Here is a 20,600-nt window from a genome sequence, read left to right on the forward strand (position 1 = left end):
TAAGGAGTAATGGAACAAATCTCCTGACTGAAAATTTGCAACCCTGATTTGGAGATGTTGAAAATCCTAGTTAGCTTGACTAAAGCATAAGAATATGCAACATTTGTCTTAAGTGAGAAAAGAGGGAAATTAATCCCTATTTTTTTAAAATCTGCTACAGTTTGAGAAGCCTGAGTGTTTTGCACTTTTAGGGATTTTGGGTGAAATCCTGGCCTCATTAAAGTCAATAGCAAAACTCCCATTCACCTTTTATGTATGGAATAACAGAGCAGTTGAAATGGACATCAGTTTTCTGTGCATTTATTATAATTTGTGCTATGCTGGAATCAAGTCCACATGTACTTTTGACATCTTTATCAGAGTACCAGGAAATGTGAATTTGCAAGTTGGAGTGAACAGGGGTTCCATCAGTAGCCTTATGAAATAACCTCAGCACAATATTTTCTGTCAACTCTTTCTCTTGCCCTTTGGCACTCGTAATTTGGGCGCACACATGGCATGCACTCTAAGGTCTCACATCTGCAAGCTGTATTTTTGACAGGAAAAAAGCTGAAATAAATCAAGTGAGATAAAAATGGAACAAAAGGAAATGTGAAATCAGTTAAGGAAATTCAGCTGGGTTTTAACAATTTTGCAAAATTTGTATTAGTAATATTTCATATCTTAGGTTTATATCGTTTTTTTCATGCCAAAACACTTCATAGACATTACATATTATATTTTGTCATTGCCTCCCTTACCACTGAGATGCAGCTGCTTGGGTAGAACATGCAACTGTTTAACAGCATATCACGATGCATATTTTAGGGAATCTTTGCAAGTTTGCAGAAATAATTAATACCTAGCTGATAAAAGCGATTTTTAACTGAACTCATGAAACCCAGTTTACACTTTGTTGCTTTCTTGTCTCTAAATAACAAGTGATATTGCTCATATGCAATATTATTTTAGTGGGCAATAATGGGAATAAAGCCTACTGGGATCACTCCTTTTTTGCTGTCCTGTCTGTCTGGATCTCTCTCTCCAACCAGCTTACTACAACTCAGCTTAAAACCTTCCTCTTTTCAATATATTATGACTCTGTCAAGTATTTTTTGATGCCTGCATGAAGGATCCTATCTAAAAATTGCAGATGTGAAACTAGCCTTCCCTTTTACTCTTCCTGAGTAAGCTTCATTTCGCTGTTAAGAATGCACGTCCTATTACAGGTCTGTCACATCTTACACACATTTAACATGCGCGGTTTCAGCTTTACTCGGTCAGCAAAAAAAAATGAGAGAGAAAAATAACAATTTTAATACTGTAACTGTAGTGTGGACGATTCCGCCCGCCATTCATCTCAATGTAATTTTGACTCTACGTGGTTTTCGCTTTACGCGCTAACTGCGGAACGGAACCCCCGTGTAACATGAGACTCACCTGTATGTATCTTTAACTGCAAGAATAGCCCTACATGAGCTTTTGTAAGAACTGGTGGCATTGACATTTTTCTGAAAGTTCACTGTTGGATGTTTCCTTAAGTTTGATATTGGTCCTCATTTCAGCTTTTCTGTTGCAGCAGAATGTGGTGTGTGCATCCCTTCCAACAGTACAAAGCTATAAATACAGATAGCTGCGGAGAAAAATAGGGACACACTTCTAACATAATGAGCTGGTATCTATGGCTGTTACTTCAGTGATGGTGTGCTATGCAGCATGTTGCCTGACATATGAGGCACATGAGATGACCTTGTAGGTCTTTTTGAAAGAATACTTTGCAGGTCTTTTTGGAAGATTATCTGTCATACTTCGAAGGGACTGAATAGGAGGAGAAAATATCCCATTTTCTCCTTCCGCATGCCTCTCACTTTATGCCTGCTTGGAGAGAGATTTCTCTCTTTCTCATTCTTAGTTCCTGGGATGGTGGGGTTCCTTTCTTCTAAACCCCACATGGAAATAAAATTCTCTATCTTCTTACATCACTCTCCTTTGATCAATGGCCCATTTACTCTGGCTAAGCCCAGCAAAAGTGAATAGCACAGTGATCAACTCACTTGCCCAGTAGACCCTATTATATTGAAGATGTGTAAATTTTGATCTCACAAAGACCAGGATGGGGCTCTGTGCAAAGTCACTCAGTCTTAGATTTTTGTTTGTTTGTTTAAATAGTGTGTTTGAAAGCACCAAAATAAATAGAAGCTACTTTCATTTTCATAGCTCAAAGGTTTCACTGAAAGTTGCAATGCCGTTAATGAGTAACATTTCAGGAAAACTAGAACCAAGACCCTTAAAGGATCTGCTCATTTTAGATTGTATAATTCTCGAACTTATATTTTGTAAACTAAAGGTATAGGAACTTCTCTGCATAGCTTTGTTTTGGACTGTACCAAACATGAGAAGAAAAGATCTAATTGTGCCTGCAGTTGTTTCATACATTGGGACTGTCTCAGCTTTCTGTGTGGCCTTCCATTCACCCATTTGTTTAAACTGAGCCAAAAGCCACTTTTCTAAGGATGATTTATTCTCACGCTCAAGCTGACAGAATGGGTATGAGGGGAAGCTCAATTCTACAATTTGGCGGGAGCCTTCCATCTTCAGTTAATAGCATTCAAAAGTACAAGGAGATAATCTAGAACTGGCCATAAAAAAATGCTAGAATGTAGTTGCAGGGCTCTCACCTTGTTGTTCTAATGTCTTGCTTTTGGGGCTTTTTTTTTAATAAGCAATAACAGTATGCAGCTGATTCAGATCTGAACTTTGCAGCTCTTCTCCTCTCTATGATGGGCCAAACCAAAAACCTGCAACTGAAGACTTCTGAACTTAAGATCAAGGCCTGGCTTCAAATGTTATAATTTGGGTCTATCTCCAGCTGTAATTTATTTTTGCACAGATATGCAAAATGGAGGAGAGTACAGTTCTTTAATACAGATAAGGAGAAAGAGCATTTAGTTTTATTTATCTGCTTTGCATTTAAGAACATTATGCATTAAGAATTCACTTAAAAAATGAATGTTTTTTTTCCCCTGATTAAAAACAAAAAAGGGGAAGTAGCTGGGTTCCGCTGCTTAGACATTGGATGTTACTTTGCTGTGTTAGTGTAACTTCGGGCTTGCCTACACAGTGGGCTAATATGCACTACGGGAGTGTGATTTCTAATGTGTTGTACATTAATTAGTCTGCGTAGACTCTGCTGATGCGCTAAAGATTCCCTAATGTGCTTTAATGTAGTGTTGTACTACATTATAGTACTCTAGTTTAGGGAATCTTTGATGCTCACCAGCAGGGTCTACGAGGGGGGAGGGGGGGAAAACTATGGCCTGGGGCTGCATCCAGCCCTCCAGATATTTTTTAGTCTGGCCCTCAAGCTCCCACTGGGGAGCAAGGTCTGGGGCTTGCCCCGCTCTGCGCAGCTCCTAGAAGCAGCGGCATGTCCCTCCTCTGACTCCTATGTGTAGGGGCAGCCAGGGGGCTCTGCACGCTGTTCCCACCCCAAGTGCCTCCCCCGCAGTTCGCAGCCTCACCCTAGAGCCCGCATCCCTAGCCAGAGCCCTTATGCCCTCCCCCAAATCCCAATTTTGTGAGCATTCATGGCTTGCCATACAATTTCTATACTTGGATGTGGCCCTCAGGCCAAAAAGTTTGCCCACCTCTGGTCTACAGGGACCAATTAATATGCAACATGTTAGCGCACTTTAGAAATCGCACCCCTGTAGTGTATGTTACACATGCACGCACACACATAGACAAGCCCTATGAATAGTGTCTGGCCATAAAAGGTGGAACATCTTAAAAAGAAGTGAGTATAAGTGATAATTTGGGGTAATTCATTTTATATCTGATAAAATAGTAACCCAACAGTTGTTAGTCCTGTACATGAGTGACATTGTATAGTTACTCAAAAAGAACAGGAGTACTTGTGGCACCTTAGAGACTAACACATTTATTTGAGCATAAGCTTTTGTGGGCTAAGCCCACTTCATCAGATGCTGTAGCCCATGAAAGCTTATGCTCAAATAAATGTGTTAGTCTCTAAGCAGGGCCAGTGCAACCATTTAGACAAACTAGGTGGCCGCCTAGGGCGCCTAGTGGTTGGGGGCACCTAAAAGTCCCCTCAGGCGAGGAGGTGGAGTGGAGGTGAGCTGGCGGGGGGGGCGTGGGGAGGGCTGCCCGCAGTAATGGGGGGGGAGCGCACAGGAGAACAGCTCCCTGCCCCAGCTTACCTCCACGCTGCCTCCTCCGCTGAACGCACAGCCCAGCTCTAAGTCTCCTCTAATCAGCGCCGCAAGCCTGGGCGGGGAGGAGAATTAGAGCAGCATTGGCATGCTCAGTGGAGGAGGCGGAGCTGAGGTGAGCTGGGGCAGGCTACCTAGGTAGGTTTAAGCTTCCGCGGGGGAGGCCTCCCCAGCAGGTTAGCTGCCGTGGCGGGGCGGGGAGGGGGAATCTCCCCAGGTAGGGTTAGCTGCCGTGGGGGACAGGGAGGAGAGGGTGTAGCTGTTGCAGTGGGCGCGTAGCTGCTGCGGGGGGGGTCCCCGGGTGAGAGACTGAGTTTAGCTGCCATGGGGGGGGGGGGGCAGAGTTAGCTGGGTGGGGTATGCAAGGTGGAAGTTTCACCTAGGGCACGAAAATTCCTTGCACCGGGCGTGCTCTAAGGTGCCACAAGTACTGTGCTTTTTGCCGATACAGACTAACACAGCTGCTACTCTGAAACCTGTATAGGTTACTGCCATTTCTGAACTCTGTGTGGATCATAAGGGATGAGAGATTACAGAACATCTGCAGTAGACTTCGCTTAAATTGGATTTGGATTGTCCATATGGTTAAGTAACCTGAACAAAAGGTCATTTTTCCAAACTAAATGAAACCTACTTTTTGTATGAATTGTACTAATGCTTGCTGAACAGGGCTTTCTGATCACCCTGTCTCAAAAAAGGATATAGCAGTTATAGACGGAATTCAGAGACTGGCATGAAAATGATTTGTCATGGAAAAAACTTTTCCATGAAAGGAAATTTAAGCAGAGTGCTTATTTTACAAGGATGAAAATAGGAGGGAACATGATAGACATATACAAATAATGAATGGTATGGAGAAGGTAAACTTAATAGTTATATTCAATTTTTCTTCTAATTTAAGAACATTCAATGAAAATGAAAGGCAACAAAATGTACAACTGATAAAGGGAAATATATATTTTTACACAGTGTATCATTTGTTTGCAACACTCATCCCAATTTATCATTAAAGCTAAGTGGTTAGCAGGGTTAAAAATGCTTAAACATTTATATGCATAAAGAAAACATCCACAGTTTCACTAGATAGGATTTTTGTTTATAAAGGATATACATTCACACGCTTCAGGGCACAAGCCAACTACTAAATAATAAGAATAAGGAGGAAATGTTCCCTGTAAGTGAGTTCCTCCATTATTGTCTACTGCAGTGTTTCTTGCACCTTCCTCTCAAGCATCCAGAACAGCCTTATGTTAGAAACAGGATTGTGGATCATATGGGCCACGGGTCTAATCTACAGGGCTGAATAGTGGTTTTTGAGAGCTTGGGGCAAAATCTGAAAATGAGCCTCCCCCCCCTCCCAAAAAAAAAAAACAAAACACACCACTGAAGGAATCCAGGGGGTGGAAAGGGGTTGGAGGGCGAGCCCTCCGCACACTCACCCTGCAGCTCCTGTGAGCTGGGCCTGGCTCTTCTCATTATGGAGGCGCAGGTAGCCAGGCCAAACCTAAATGGCGCTGTGGCCCTATGTGCCAGTTGCAATGACACTTGCTCAGATTTGGCTTGACCACCCCTCCTTTGACATGAGTGATGCTGCAACCCCATATACCAAGTCACAGTGCCACTCTGAGGGCCTTCTCAAACAAGGAGCCAAGGGCAAACTGCCCCTTTTCCACCCATACCCTAGGGGTATGGCAATTTCTATAGCCCTATTATGCTGTACATCATTATGGAAAAAAACCTGTTTTAACATGTGGGTTTTTCCCCCTGTTCTCCTTTAAAGGAGATGTAGGAAAGCTATGCTCCCATTTGGGGGCATCCCTTATACAAGAATTAATTTATGTAAAAATATTCATGTACAACCATGATGCTTATTTTAGTAATGCACGTAATAGGAGAACAGAACATTATTTGGGGAAGATTTGAATGTGAAGGAATAATTTAGAGGTTAGTCTGCTTTCTTAAATCATAGCTCTTGGAGAGCTTTTATTAACTTGTCATAAATTACATATCAAATATTGCTAATTTACTTTAGAGAGGCAGAAATTTTGATGAATAATCCTAAGAATTGAAAACCCATGATCTCCCCTATAAGGGAGCCACTTTTACTAACACCATGACATGTCTGGGAAAACTGAGTCTCAGAATTGTTATCAAACTGTTGTATTCTATGTTTTTTTTGTTTGTTTGAAAACTGGGAAACTGCTTCTGACTTTACTATCACATGCAAATTCTGTTATGTGTGTGCTACATGTGACAAATCATACATTTTTAATGGATTTTCCTTTCAACATTCACATGAAATCTCCACCTAGTAAAGTAAATGTGAACCTTGTTCTATTCTATCTTTTTGTAAACATTTTTTATTGCATTAGTCACTCATGTTAAGACGAGAATTTCTCCATTAAATTCTTACTTAAGAGCACAGGGAACATCAGAAAAAAATGTATTGTTACAGTGGACTTTCCCTGCATTCCAATTATTATTTAAAATGGAAATACTTTTTTTGGCAGACTAGTGTATTATCTCTCAGTGTATGTTATTACAGAGGGTGAATTTGAGTTAAAAGCACATCAGCCTGCCTGAAAACCTCACTCTGGTTTTTTTCCCCTCCCTTTTGAGAGTCAGGTAGTGAACTGAACTATTGTTACGATGATACTTTGTAGTTACAGTTAAAGATTTTGTAATTGCCAAGTTTTAATAAGAAAATATATCAAGTTGCATTTTAATAATTTTCCTCATACAGCAATGTATATGAGTTGCCTAATTATCAGAGGAGCAGCTGCCTTTTTTTGCAGTTTCAGCTGTAATGGAGAGGATTTGGGTGGAAAAAATACAAAGTTTAGTTTTAGCTATGTTAATGTAAATTGTTGGGAAAACATCCAGGAAATGAGGTCAGCAACAGTCTGAGAAACAGGCTGAGTTGTGGGCCTGGACTGAGTGAGATACTGATTTGAGTCTCATCGCATGACAATTATAGTTGAAACGAAGTATGTGCATGAGGTTATCTGGGTACATCTACAATTGTAGATAGAGAAGATGAGCTCACCAAGAGTGCTGTGAGATACCCACTTATATGGGGAGAAGAGAAATCCAAATTCTTGGGGTAAAATCCTGGACCTATTGAAGTGAGTGGAGTTTCCCATAGACTTTGAAAGAGCCAGGATTTCACCACTGGTCTCAAAGGACTCTCATTAAATAAAGGCCCCATTTCACTTCACTGATGCATCATGTTGTTTGAAAGTTTTGGGACAAAGGAAATAGGAATTTCTTTGTGGCACCTTCTAATCGTCATCTGTTGGGTAGTAGTAGTAATATCTGCTTTCTCTTCAGTGGCTGTCTGGTTTTAACGAATGGCCGATAGGAATTCATTTGGGTTCTAGATTCTTTTCCCTCTAAGATCAGTTGGCCATTAGTGCTTTATTTTTAAGTGCACTTTAAAAAAATCTTTTATTCTCATATCTGAATAGCTAACTTCAGTGCATTTCCTGCTAATCTTCCTCCCCCCACCCCCATAGGACATAATTCAGGGCAGGCAAAGAGGCATATGTTATGCTCCATTTCTAATTTTAAGAAGCAATTGGAATATAAATTGGGGATACTAGGAATCTCAGTTGTCACCTCTAGGTGACTGATCAGTATTAAGATCAGTGTAATTCTGGAATTTGCATTAGCTGCTAATTTTTTTTTCAGTATAGCTTTTGGACACACTATCAAAGTGGACTTAGGGCTTCTTACAGGCAAGAAGTTTGCCATAGCTATTTCCACAGTAGCTCGCTAGGTGGACACCAGTCTTACTCTGCATAACAGTGCCTTTGTGCACTTTACCTTAAGGGCATTAAGTGTACCAGAGGATTAAGATAAATCGCATAAAGGCATTCTTAATGGAGAACAAAAGTGTCCACGTGAGGACCGAGTGCAGAGTGATTAGTGTGTTTTAATTCCCCACCCTAGCTTATTTCTCAGTCGCTTCCTCATGAGGACAAGCCTTTACTGTAATAGTTGCACAACAGCTTCTTAGTCCAAATGCAAGCCCTGATGCTGAACACTACAGATTTTTCTCAGATGAACAAACCAGAACTTATGAGCTATTGATGTCTGTAAATAGAGCAGTGCAACAGTGTACTCCATTTCAAATGACTGAGTTACCAAAGACTAGAAGGGGGTTTTCCATGGCCTCTTTCACCATCGAAGTTCAGATTTGGACTGAGATTTCTGATGCACCTTACACAATATATAAGATCTTCAGGGTCCAATCTAAACTGCCTCCCACCTGCATTTGGTCTACCCAACTCTCATGAAAACAACACTCATCCCAGCTCAAATACATGGAGAGTAGAAAAGCTACAAGAGTAGACAGCCATCTGACATGGAAGGAGCACAAATAGGCAGGGAAGGTAGGGCATATCTGTGGTGCAGTCCCAGACTGCAGGGGGAGATGGAAAGAACAGAGAGATTGCTAGCAGTGAAGAGGAGTTAGAGCAGGAGTGGGCAAAGTTTTTGGCCTGAGGGCCTCATCTGGGTATAAAAATTGGATGGTTGGCCATGAATGCTCATGAAATTGGGAGTTGGAGTGTGGGAGGGGGTGAGTCCTCCGGCTGGCAGTGCGGGCTCTGGGGTGGGGCCAGAAATGAGGAGTTCAGGGTGTGAGAGGGGGCTGGGGTGCGGGGAGGGGAAGGGCTCCAGCTGGGGGTGCAGGCTCTGAGAAGGAGTGGGGATGAGGAGTTTGGGGTGCAGGAGGGTACTCTGGGCCGGGACTGAGGGGTTCAGAAGGCGAGAGGGGATCAGGGATGCAGGCTCCGGGCAGCGCTTACTTCAAGCAGCTCCTGGATACAGTGGTATGTCCCTCCTCCAGTTCCTATGTGGAGGCATGGACAGGCACCTCTGCGCACTGCCCCATCTGCAGGCACCACCCCTGCGGTTCCCAGAAGCAGTGACATGCTTGCCTATGGCCCCTACGTGGGGGTGCGGCGCCAGCCATGTGGCTCTGCGCGCTGCCTTGTCCACAAGTGCCACCCTTGCAGCTCAAATTGACCACGGTTCCTGGCCAATGGGAGCTGCGGGGGGCGGCGCTTGGGGCGGAGGTAGTGTGCAGAGAGCCCCCTGACTGCCCTACACATAGGAGCTGGAGAGGGGACATGCAGCTGCTTCCAGGAGCTACACGGAAAGCCTCCGACCCTGCTCCCTGGCTGGAGCACAGGAGCAGGGCGAGCCCTTTACCCTGCTCCCTGGCAGGAACTCGAGGGATTAAAAGGCCTGATGGGCTGGGTGTGGACCACAGCCCATAGTTTGCCCACCCCTGAGTTAGAGGGTGCTGAGAGAGTGTGCAGTCCATTGACGCGTCTATTTTTGGATCCATAAGCTGTTTGGCAGTGAGCAGGGCTCCTGAATGTGTAAGAACTTCTGCAGCAACATGGATTACCTAAGGCTGCCACTCTTAGCATTAACCAGGATGAGATGCCATGTACTTGTGTGTTGGATATTATAACTTGTTTTGTGTTACTCACTTAAAGATAAGCAACGATTAAGAATACTGTACAATATCAGTTCTGCAGAACTATTTCAAAATCTTGGAACTGTGGTATGTTTCGATAGCTCTGATGCGTTCCAGTGGGTGGGTTACTCCCAGTTGCACTTCTGTTTTGCTCTTCATTGAGACGTAAGCTGGAACAGCTACAGTAGGCAGCAGTCTAGCTAGGAATCTCTTTCAGTGAAATAGTATGAGACTGGGTTCATTCATTGCACAAGTGTCCCATATGATCCTGACGTGAAAGAGCTTGTATCCTGTCTCCTTCCCAGAGGTACCCAATATCATTCTGCTTGTTTGAGTCCCAGGACTAAATACAGGGCAGCACTGTAACAATGCACTTCTGAAAAACTACCTAAACAAGTGTGAGCGTTTTACTGGATAGCTCCCAAAAGCTAGTAGTTTCAACAGGTGGGTTGTGGGTGGCTGGGTATGTTTGGAGTTGCTGGGACTTTGCTTACAAAGTTTTTGACAAACAGCTGCAAGTAGGACGGGACAAAACAGATACTGTAAGTACAGCAGTGCAGCAGGAGATTAATCACTCCATTGAGTCTAAGCTGGGAAGTTTCCAGCAGGCTGTATTTGACAGACCCTTGTTAGAACTTTCATATGTTGATTTAGAATGATCTTTGCAAAACACTGGATTGTTCTCTGGAACTGCGGGGGTAGAGTCAAGCTTTTTTTTTTTTTTTCTTCCTCTGCTAACATTTTCATCTTCTTTCTCTCCTCTAGGTGTGTGATGTAAAAGCAGTGGGCAGTCCTTGGGCCCTCCCCCACACTATTGTAACGTCATGTGCCAGTATGAATATTAACGCAGAAACACATACTTCAGTACTCAGCAACCAAAGGAGAAGCTAAACACTGAGAACAAATGACTGGACTGCTTGCAAAACTTTGGGCAGCTAACTTCTTCTCCTTCCCTGCTATTGTGAAACAGCTGGAAGAGCAGATCTGAAGCAGCATTTTTTGTGGATATTTTTTCTTTAATTATTCCCCTTTGTTTTGGGTTTCAGACTCTCAAACTGCACTGACCGTAAGCACTGGACAGCAATATGTGTCATGTCATTGTAACTTGTCGCTCAATGCTGTGGACGCTCCTGAGTATTGTCGTGGCTTTTGCAGAGCTCATAGCTTTCATGAGTGCAGATTGGCTAATTGGCAAAGCCAAACCTGTGAGCTCCGAAGATATAGACAACAGGACAGGAGGCTCACAGGAGCCTTACCATCCAACTTTGGGCATCTATGGGCGTTGCACCAGAATCTCTCACATGCAGGTTTCCAGACGAGACACACTTTGTGGGCCCTATGCAGAGAACTTTAACGAGATTGCCAGTGGGTTCTGGCAGGCTACTGCTATTTTTCTAGCTGTGGGGATCATGATTCTCTGTGCTGTGGCATTTGTGTCTGTCTTTACTATGTGTGTGCAGAGTGTAATGAAGAAAAGTATTTTTAATGTCTGTGGGCTGCTACAAGGGATTGCAGGTAAGTGTGGTGTGACAGCAACTGAAAACTTCCCCAACTATTTTATACATATCTCTTCCATATGGCAGTGTTTAGGAATTTAAGTCTTGTTTGACTAGCTAATCATCATGTAATAATACAATACACGGGCAGGAGGATTAAGGATTGCGCTGTGCCAAGGTGAACAGACCAAAGTTTCCTGTGTTGCTGTTCAAGTTTTTCTTCTGTCTGAAAAGTGTGTTTCAGTAACAAGGACTTCTCTCCTTAGCTTTGCTCTGTGCTGTTAGCAAATGCTGGCACCAACAATAGTGTGTCTGCCTCTCACTCCTTTAATGATTTTTCCATTAGTTCTGAAGGCAGTTCTCTGTGTCTGTCTGTCTCTCACTTCGGGGTCGTGGTGAGAGTAAATCCCAGTGATAGGGCTATATTTGCATGCACGGACTTATCCAAGAACACAGTTTGACCCAAGATGCTTTCTAGAAATAAGACCCTTCCTCACTCATCAGGGACTTCAGCTGCTTTTGAAGAGGTGATTGTACCTTTTCACTGCCTAAGTGATGGTCATTTGAACTGAACAAATGAATTGGCTTCTGGTGACTTGTCATTTCTAAGTTTCCTGAGAAATTCGGTCAGATATTATTTAGTTTTATTGCATATTTCCTGGAGCTTAACAAAAATTCTGTGCAGTGAGATCAAAAAATGAATGTTAAATTCCTCCCTTTTCAGTGGATGTTAGCTAGTAGTTCTGGGAGCTTTCATTAATAAGCAGTGTAAAAAACCACTTTTTTTGTATTATACTCTCTGCTCTGATCATTTCAGAACAGAGGCTATCTTCAGATATAACCGTAAAGACCTTCATGGATCTATTTGGGAGTCACCAGGGTGGCAGCAGGAAATAGGATATGTAGAGAGGTCTTTTCTTCACCCTCAGGGCTGTGCTCTCAACCAGATATGTTCAAACCATAGAAAAGGGTTTTGTTCAAAAGAAGGTTGGCATTTCAAATTGATTCTGATTTTAGGCGTGTTGGCTGCACGGGTGAGAGGAGATGCAAGAGTGCAAGTTTAATTCTTTCTGAAGCTAATTATATTTTGTGCTCAGTTGTGGGCTAGTTTATGCTTAGTATAGCAGGGTACATGGGAGTGTTGGGAGTGTGTAAAGAGCCGCCTTCTGGCTGCATGCAAATGAGCTCTGGGACTCTGTAAACCTAGCTAGGACTCATGACTTACTAAAATGGGATGAGGAGAAGGTCAGGCCTGGCAGCAGCCAGCAGAGCTATCTGAGTACAAGTGCAGTGTGCATTACACCTTGAAATGGGGTGATGTAGTAGCTTCCCCTGCACTCCCTGGAGATCCCGAATAAAGGCATCATGCTTGCCACCCCCAGTGTAAGGCTGTGCCTTCAAGGCACAATAGAGCCCTACATTGGCTCTCAGTTTACCTGTGTAGATGGTGGCATGCAAGTAGCAAAGGGATTTTTTTACAATAAAATGGCACCTTTTTGGTCTGACCCCTCCGTTTTGGAAATTCACCATCACAAATGCAAAAAATACACAGGTCTGAATGTCAGAGCTGTAGCATCTCGTTGTACGTTTTAGCTTTTCGCTTTTTTAAATTGCCATTTATTTCAGAAATTAGCAGGTCAGCTGTCATTTTGCTGGGCTGATATTCTCTTCATTTTAAAATGAGGTGAATATTTATAAAGATTCTAATTTCAAAATTAGTAGGAGGCAGATTCCTGAATCTTGAAAGACTGTTCTGGACTGGAGACCAATTCTACTTGCCTCTGAATAGGGAATATGAGAAAAAGAATTGTATGTTTTATAATTGAACCAGCTGTGCCTTTAGGAAGAATTATGGTCTCAAGAATTGAGCTATCTGATGGGTAAAGCACTTCTCATGTGTTAGGGAAGATGTCAGTCCCTCTTTTTGAGAAGTGCTATGAATGGAAGCACTTCCTAATAATGTAGATAAATCCACATAGCATGAACCAGGGTAATTGAAAGGTCACATTATTTAAACTGTTGCTATGGTAAAGGCCCATATAATTATTTGCAGCCAGCCATCTTGTGACTAGTGATTTGTTCTCTCAAGATTAATTTTACTGAATGCATTGCTGCTTTGTGCTGATAGTATTGCTGTACCTGAATGGCTGAAAATGTTTTGCTGATGACTTGTCACAGCTGTGAGGTTTAATTTTCTCAATTCCTAATTTTGGAAAACATTTAACCAAATGGTTCAAGAAGGACAGCTGTCAGCATGGTTGAACTTTAAGTAACAGAATTATAACAATATTCCCACATCTAGAGTAATGCTGCAGCTATCAAAGCATGCATGGTCCTGACTCCTTGTCTTAAGTTTTCTGATCTTTCAAATGTGATTCTGTAAATAAGCAAGGGGAATAACATTCATGAAGTAGCTTTGCTTTTTTTTCTCTCTCTCTCTGTCTCTGTGAGTTTGAGAGAAAGAGAGAGAGAGAGAGAGACAAATTTGCAGTTATGTAGTACATCTTTTCTTCAAAGATGTGATGCTCTTACTTCAGGCTCCAACCACAGCACAAGCATTTACAGGAACTAAGGATCTAGCAGACGTAATCACATTTAAAATCTCTATATCTTTGCTACAAGGACTTAATATAATTAAAACATTCTGCAAGTTAATCTGTTCCTGGAATTCATCATGAAGAAAAACAATAATGGACACCGGATGTATCATTTCTGTCTAGCAGCCTAGGTTGTGACCTGGGAGTTGTCTGAGGTGAAACTGTAGATTACAAAAATGCATCTCTTCTGTTATGGCATTGGTTCAACTTCTGCCCTTGGACACATGTCTGGAGCTCCTGTTTAGGTCAGTGGGAGCCACACACATATCTAGTTGACAGAGAGTTTTTGTTTGTTTGTAGACAATCAGAAGTATAAAGCTTAATAGAAAAAATCTGCTTCTTTAAAAAGGCCCTTCCAAAATCGTGGAATTCCTTTGTAGTGGAATAAGTCTTTCAGCACTCACTTTTAAGACTAATTCCTTTTATTGTGGAAGTTCAGGAATATTAACTGGCAGTCTTAATTCTGTAAACATATCATGCCATGAAGAAACGAATCTGTCATCTGCTCCAAAGAGTGGAACCATATCATTAGATAAATAATTACCGCCTAGCATCTAGGAGACTGGACAAGCATTCATTTGAATGTCTTTGTGAAGCATGCAATCTGTTTTTAAGGCAACTGAATCACTTGGAATGCTAGGGGTAAATGATGCACTGTTCTAAAATACATATATTAATTGATTAGCAAATAAATCCAGGTAGATTGTCATAGTAACTATCAAGCTGTAGGTAGTTAATTATCAACAGTCCATGAGTCATATGATCATCGTTTATTTATTTGCATTACAGTAGTGCTTAGAGGCCCCAATCAGGACTTGGGACCCCAGTGTGTTATACAGTGTATACACCCTTAAAGAAAATCTAATCCCTGCTGAAAAAGTTTAAAATCTAAGTAGATTATATTAATAAATCACCTTCCGATCATGACATTCATGTTTACTCCTTATTCCTGTGTCCTGATTGACACTATAAATTGTTTAAAAAAGCAGAGTTTCCTACAGTAACATCAGACTTCAATCTCTGGTATAATTTAGTTTCATTATGAGATTGGTCATTATAAACTTTTTTTTAAAATCAACCTTATAGGTATTTAAAAAAAAAAAGTGAACCTTAGGCTCTAAATAGATAGTAAATAGGAAGCACTGAGTCTGAATGCTAGGCAGATACTGTCCTTCATTTATATGAATTATGGCTGAACAGGCATCTGCTCTAGTGATTTCAGACTGGTTTATGAATGTGTGGGCTGGGGCTTAGAGACCTTCAGTGACACCCTATCCACATATTAGAACAATGGGACCAGATTAGCAGCATGAATAACTTGACATTATCTGAACTCTGAGACTTCAACAGGCCAGTCTGTTTCCGTTTGGGGAACAGCACAAGGTCACTCTGACAGAGCTTTACAAATAAATAAAATGATGTTTCTTAATATATTGGAAAGGCAGTTTAATTTGTTACTTCCATTTGAAGTATAACTGCCTTTCTTTGCTGAAACAAGAATATATTACCAGCCGGCCTATTAAATGGATTATGTAGCCCAGAGGTCCTAAAACCTTTTCATAGTGTGGACTGTTTTTTCTTTTTTTTAGGGAGCCATGTAGGGGACTACCTTTCCTTGTCCTCCTCCCTGCTGCCAAACTGGGACACTCATTCTTCAAAATCTGTTCTCCACACCATTACATTCAAAGCCAATTCCACCCCATATTATTGTTTAACATTTACATTGCATTAGCAGCTAAAGCCCACAATCAGGTGGGGACTCCCATTGTGTTTGGCATTGTACAAACATATAATAAATGATAGCGCCTACCTCAAAAAGCTTAGCATCTAGAAGACAAGACATAATAGGTGCTGAACTAAACAAGCAGGCCCGGGTGGCAAGGGGCAGATGGGGTAACATAAATATAAGAGGATGTGCAAATTCTCAGCTTGTCAATAGTAGTGATCACAGTTCTCCACTTACCAAGCCGTTATCAGGTTTGCAGTTTACCATCAGTTCCTTGCCTGCCTCACAAGTTCCCTTACCCCAGGACAAATAAAAAAAAATTTCCACTCCCAGAGGATGAATTTCCACTCCACAATGAACATCAGTTTCCCCCAGTGATATTCAGTGCACACTTGGAATCAAATCCATTCCCCCACAGCTGAATCTCAGTCTGCTTCAAACAGTTGTCAGTCAAGTGACCTCACCTCCTTCCACCTGAAGCCCTTTCTAGGAACCCACTGCGCCATCACAAGTCCCCTCCATCCTCCTTGTCCCCTTCAGTGTTCCCTCCCTGTAATCCTATCCTCTTCTCCAGCAATCATGTTTCTTCATGGTGCTTCTCCTATTCCCTCCACAGACCACAATTTAAGGGCTCTCCAGATCACAGTTTGGGAACTTTTGGTCTAATCTTTTGTTAATAACAGTGATTTAGGGTGAATTTGTGCCTCTCTGGATTTCTCTTAAGAAGAAAAACTATTTTTTCAATTGTTTGTATTTGCTGCATCCTGGTACAATAATCCCATCTCTGATTATTTTAGTAGCAGCTCTCTATCATCCATTTTAATATGTCATGACAGCACAGTTGGGTGCCCTCCACTTACAAGCTTTGCAATATCAGTTCCAGTTTCCTTAGCAAGCATCTGTCCAGGCTCCATTTTTTCCAAAGCCTGGCTGTTTTTAGCTGATGTAGTCAGGATGTAAACTAGTTGTTCATTGTAGCTATACAAATTATCTCTAAAAAATTGCTGCTGTGGATTTCAAGAATGCAGGTGTACATCTGCCAAGTCCAACATGTTTTAAACTATAGAACAAGAAAATCAGCTTTTAAACTATAGAACAAGAAAATCCAGTAACCTAGTGACAGGCAATTAAGAACAATCAAATAAGATCATCCCTTCAAAAACTCTCTAACCCACATTTGAATTCAGCTGTGCATAACAGCATAATCACTGCTGCCGAAAAGGATAGTGCTAGAATAACGCTTAGTGTAGGTGATGTAATATGTTGTTTTTTGTTGAAAGCTTATAGACATAATTTATTTTTGTTTTGTGTATCTCCTATAGAGAAAGAGACAATCTTTTAGCATCTCTCCGTGTTGCCTCAGGAAAGTTTCAGACTTAAATATGTTCCCTCTTTCAATATATTTAATATAATATAAATATTGAAGTTAATTTAAATTCTTGTTAAACTGGCTTATTAAATAAAATATAGTAAGCATTTCAAAAAAAACTTAAGTACTAAATGTGCTTGAATTTTAGTGCCAGGCACACTAAATTAATATTGTGTGTCTGTATGTGTGTCTGACACATACACAGTTCAGTGTGGATTTGAGGTTGTTAGGGGAGTGCAACAAGGGTCACTGTTACATTCTCATGACAGATCAGTGATTTGGAGGAATAAATGTGCAGCCAATTGCTGAAATGTGCCGATGACAGAAAACAAGTTGGGAAGGAGAAAGGAAGGTGCAGTCAGAATAAAGAGAGGAGATCAAAGTTCAGAATTAAACAGATTAGAAGTCTACTGAGATAAGATGTTAACGCAATTTATTATAGTGAAACATAAAATAATCTGACCATGAACAATCAATATTTCATATGAATGCATAAAAAGCTGTAACACTCCCCTAACCATCTCAGTCCACACTGAACAGTTTATGGGCACCAAAGTATCCTCTTTTATCTTTGATATCCAAGCTATTTTTATTGTTTATATAGTGCCATAAATGTGTATGATGCCTTATGGATAATTAACTTGTGCAGAGTTTCCTGTAACAAAGAGCTTAATTAGTTTTCCATTTACATGGACAACTTGAAATTTTATAGCCACCTAAATGTAGCTACTCTTCAAAAATTTTTCCCACTCTGTTATTTTTCGAGGCGTAGCCTGTCATTTTCTAGCACTCTTTAATGTGGCAAACCCACCCACGACTTGCATGAGCAACTAAAACCCCACAGTCCTGGAGGAGTTTGTGTTAGCATGTTTGGGTGACCTACTTGAAGTGGGACTTAAGCCTACAGCTTCTGCCTTCATTCCCATTTGGGAGATTGTTCCCAGAGGAAGAGGAATGCAAGCTGAACTTCATGCATTTGTGTGTGTGAGATGTGAACTATTTGTGGCTGGGAGCTAAGGATGGATCTGGAATTGCATGTGGTGAGTGGTGGAATCCAGATGTAGTCAGGACTGGATGTGTGCAGGAGAGTAGTAGAAATGGCTCGTTCTCTGGGAATTGTAGTGTGGCAGGGAGGTGTGATTGAGAGCTGCTGGGATACAGGGTGGGAATTGGGAATTGCTGAGACAGCTGAGAAGGAAGCAGGGGGTCAGTCAGAACTTGCTGCTGAGACAGGAGGATAAACAGAGGGGATGGAAATGTACTGGAGTTTCCTCTGGGGTTGGGAGGTAAACTGGAGGAAATAGGGTCTTGTAATGGAGTGGGGCTATTAGAACTTACTGTGGAACTGTGGAATGCATGATGGGAGCTGCTAGAGAGAATCTAAGGGAAGGAGGATTTTGGAATTACAGCGCTGGGTTGTTTAGAGTGATCAGAAGTTGTAAGTGGAGGTGAAGAATAGGGAGGCAGACTCTGCTGGGGGAAATAGGGACATGCTAGGGAGCAGGGAGGTAAGATATGGCATGGATTTGCCTGGAGTCTTGCTGCTTGTGGACTAATGGAAGCAGATGCTAGACAAGTGGGGTAGAGAAAAAGATGCAGTGTGTTGAAACAGAAGCAGCAGTTCAGTTAAGTGGATGCACTAAGGTAACCAGACCCAGTAAACCTATTTGTTTTTACAGAAGTGTGGAAACGCATCCCAAACTTTTATTATTTTATTTTGAAAACAAGTGTTTCCTTCTAATATTCAACCTACAGTGTTTTGTCTAATGCCAGTGTTCTAAATTCTTCAAAAAACAAACAAACAAAATGTGTGTGTGGTGGGGAGGTGATATAGTGGAATTCCTGACAGAGCGTTAACTTCTGTAGCATTCTGAATAGTGTGGTATAAGGCCTCCTCTAACTTACATGGCCCAATGCCAATGTGACAGCTAATACATACTTGGCTGCTGAAAGTTCAAACTCAGGGACCACTGTGTGGAGGAAGAGAGGAGGAATATGCCAAAGAAGGAAAGCTGTGCTAACACTAAGGTCACGTCTACACTACGGGATAATATCGAATTAGCTAAAATCAGTTTTATAAAACTGATATTATAAATTTGATTTCATGCGGCCACACTAGGCACAGTAATTTGGCGTTGTGCGTCCATGGTCCGAGGCTAACTTGATCTGAACGTGCATTGTGGACTCTTCTGTATAGCTATCCCATAGTTCCGCGAGATCTCCCACCCCTGAATTCTGGGTTGAATCATTATTGTCAGGGTGGTACTGGGTTAATGTCATCAGTCATTCCTTCCTCTGGAAAACATCAGCTGACAATCCTTTCGCGCCGTTTTTCCCTGGATTGCCCTTGCAGACGCCATACATGGCAACCTGGAGCCGTTCAGCTTTTTTTTTTTTCCGGCCATGTATGTGTACTGGATGCCACGGAGAGAGAGCACGATACTCCAGCGCTAACCAAGAAGCATTCATTGTCTTTGCATGAAGCAGAGATGGTTCAGCGGTTCGTTCGTACCGTCTACTCCAGAGGAAACTGGGCAATGAGATGATGGTATCTTCTCCCCTTCTGTACGTCCGCTGATCATGTTGCCCCTGGCTGAAGATCGGCTGGGGCGCAACGCAAAAAGCAAATTGGGAGTTGTCACTTGGGACTAGTCAATCCCTCCCTTATGGCTTTCAAAAATAGAGTCCAGTCCTGCCTAGAATAAGGGCAAGTGTATTAGAGGACCAGTGTATCAGAACAGCTGCTCTCCTGTCAGTATTCACAGGGGTGCCCTGCAACAACCCCACCGTTGTCCTCCTCCCCCAACCTTCCTGGCTACGTGGCAGTGTCCGCCCCCCTCCCATTTTGTTCATGAAGTTATAAAGAATGCAGGAATAAGAAACAGGACTTGTTAGTGATATATGAGGGGAGGCAGCCTCCCGGGCTATGACAGTCCAGGATACAGAATCGTTTCTTACACAGGAAGGGAGGGGCTGATGAAGCTCAGCCCCCAGTTGTATGATGAACGATGGTACCAGCCGTTTCATGTACCATCACTGGGAGTAACGGGGAGTCATCCATTTTTACCCAGGCCCCCGCCAGCCTACCTAGGGTCAGCCAGGAGCACTCACGGGGTGATAGCGATGACGGAGTCATCAGTTATTGTACGTCTACCACCGGGGAGGAAGAGAGCGGATACTGCTCTTCACTGCTGCAGCAATCGCGTATCTACCAGCAAGCATTCAGTAGACCATAGGGTGACATTGAATGAACGTCACAGAAATGATTTCTTTCCCTTTTCTTTCAACGTGGTGGGGTGGGGAGAAAACTGAGGGTCTATTCCTGAACACGCAGTACACTTGTGTTATAGAACCTACAGACTTGGGAGCTCAGTCCAAGAATGCAAATACTTCAGGAGAACTGCGATGACTGTGATAGCTGGATCTCAGTACCCCTCCATCCATGCGCGTCATTTAGAGTCTCTGGCTTCCGTTACGTGTATTACCAGCGCGTGATCCTGGAGATTTTTTTCAAACGCCTTTGCATTTTGTTCTGTAACGGAGTCTCTATACAACAGATTTGTCTCCCCATACACGATCAATCTAGTATTTCCCGTATCGGTCCATGCTGGAGCTCTTTTTGGATTTGAGACTGCATCGCACCCGTGCTGATCAAGCTCCACGCTGGGCAAACAGGATATGTTAATTCAAAAGTCGCAGGCTTTCCTGTT

At 42.3% G+C, this 20,600-nt stretch overlaps 1 protein-coding gene across 1 annotated transcript in view; it reads left to right on the forward strand.

Annotated features, from left to right (window-relative positions):
• Positions 1-20,600, forward strand: part of LHFPL2 (LHFPL tetraspan subfamily member 2) — a 239,702-nt gene that overhangs the window by 189,454 nt on the left and 29,648 nt on the right. Inside the window, exon 4 of the mRNA XM_075066998.1 lies at positions 10,468-11,217. Within this exon, the coding sequence (XP_074923099.1) occupies positions 10,788-11,217 (430 nt within the window). The 5' untranslated portion in view covers positions 10,468-10,787. The remainder of the gene's footprint in view (positions 1-10,467; positions 11,218-20,600) is intronic.

Source organism: Chelonoidis abingdonii, chromosome 6 (genome assembly GCF_003597395.2).
Source record: "Chelonoidis abingdonii isolate Lonesome George chromosome 6, CheloAbing_2.0, whole genome shotgun sequence".
Lineage (NCBI taxonomy): Eukaryota > Metazoa > Chordata > Testudines > Testudinidae > Chelonoidis > Chelonoidis abingdonii.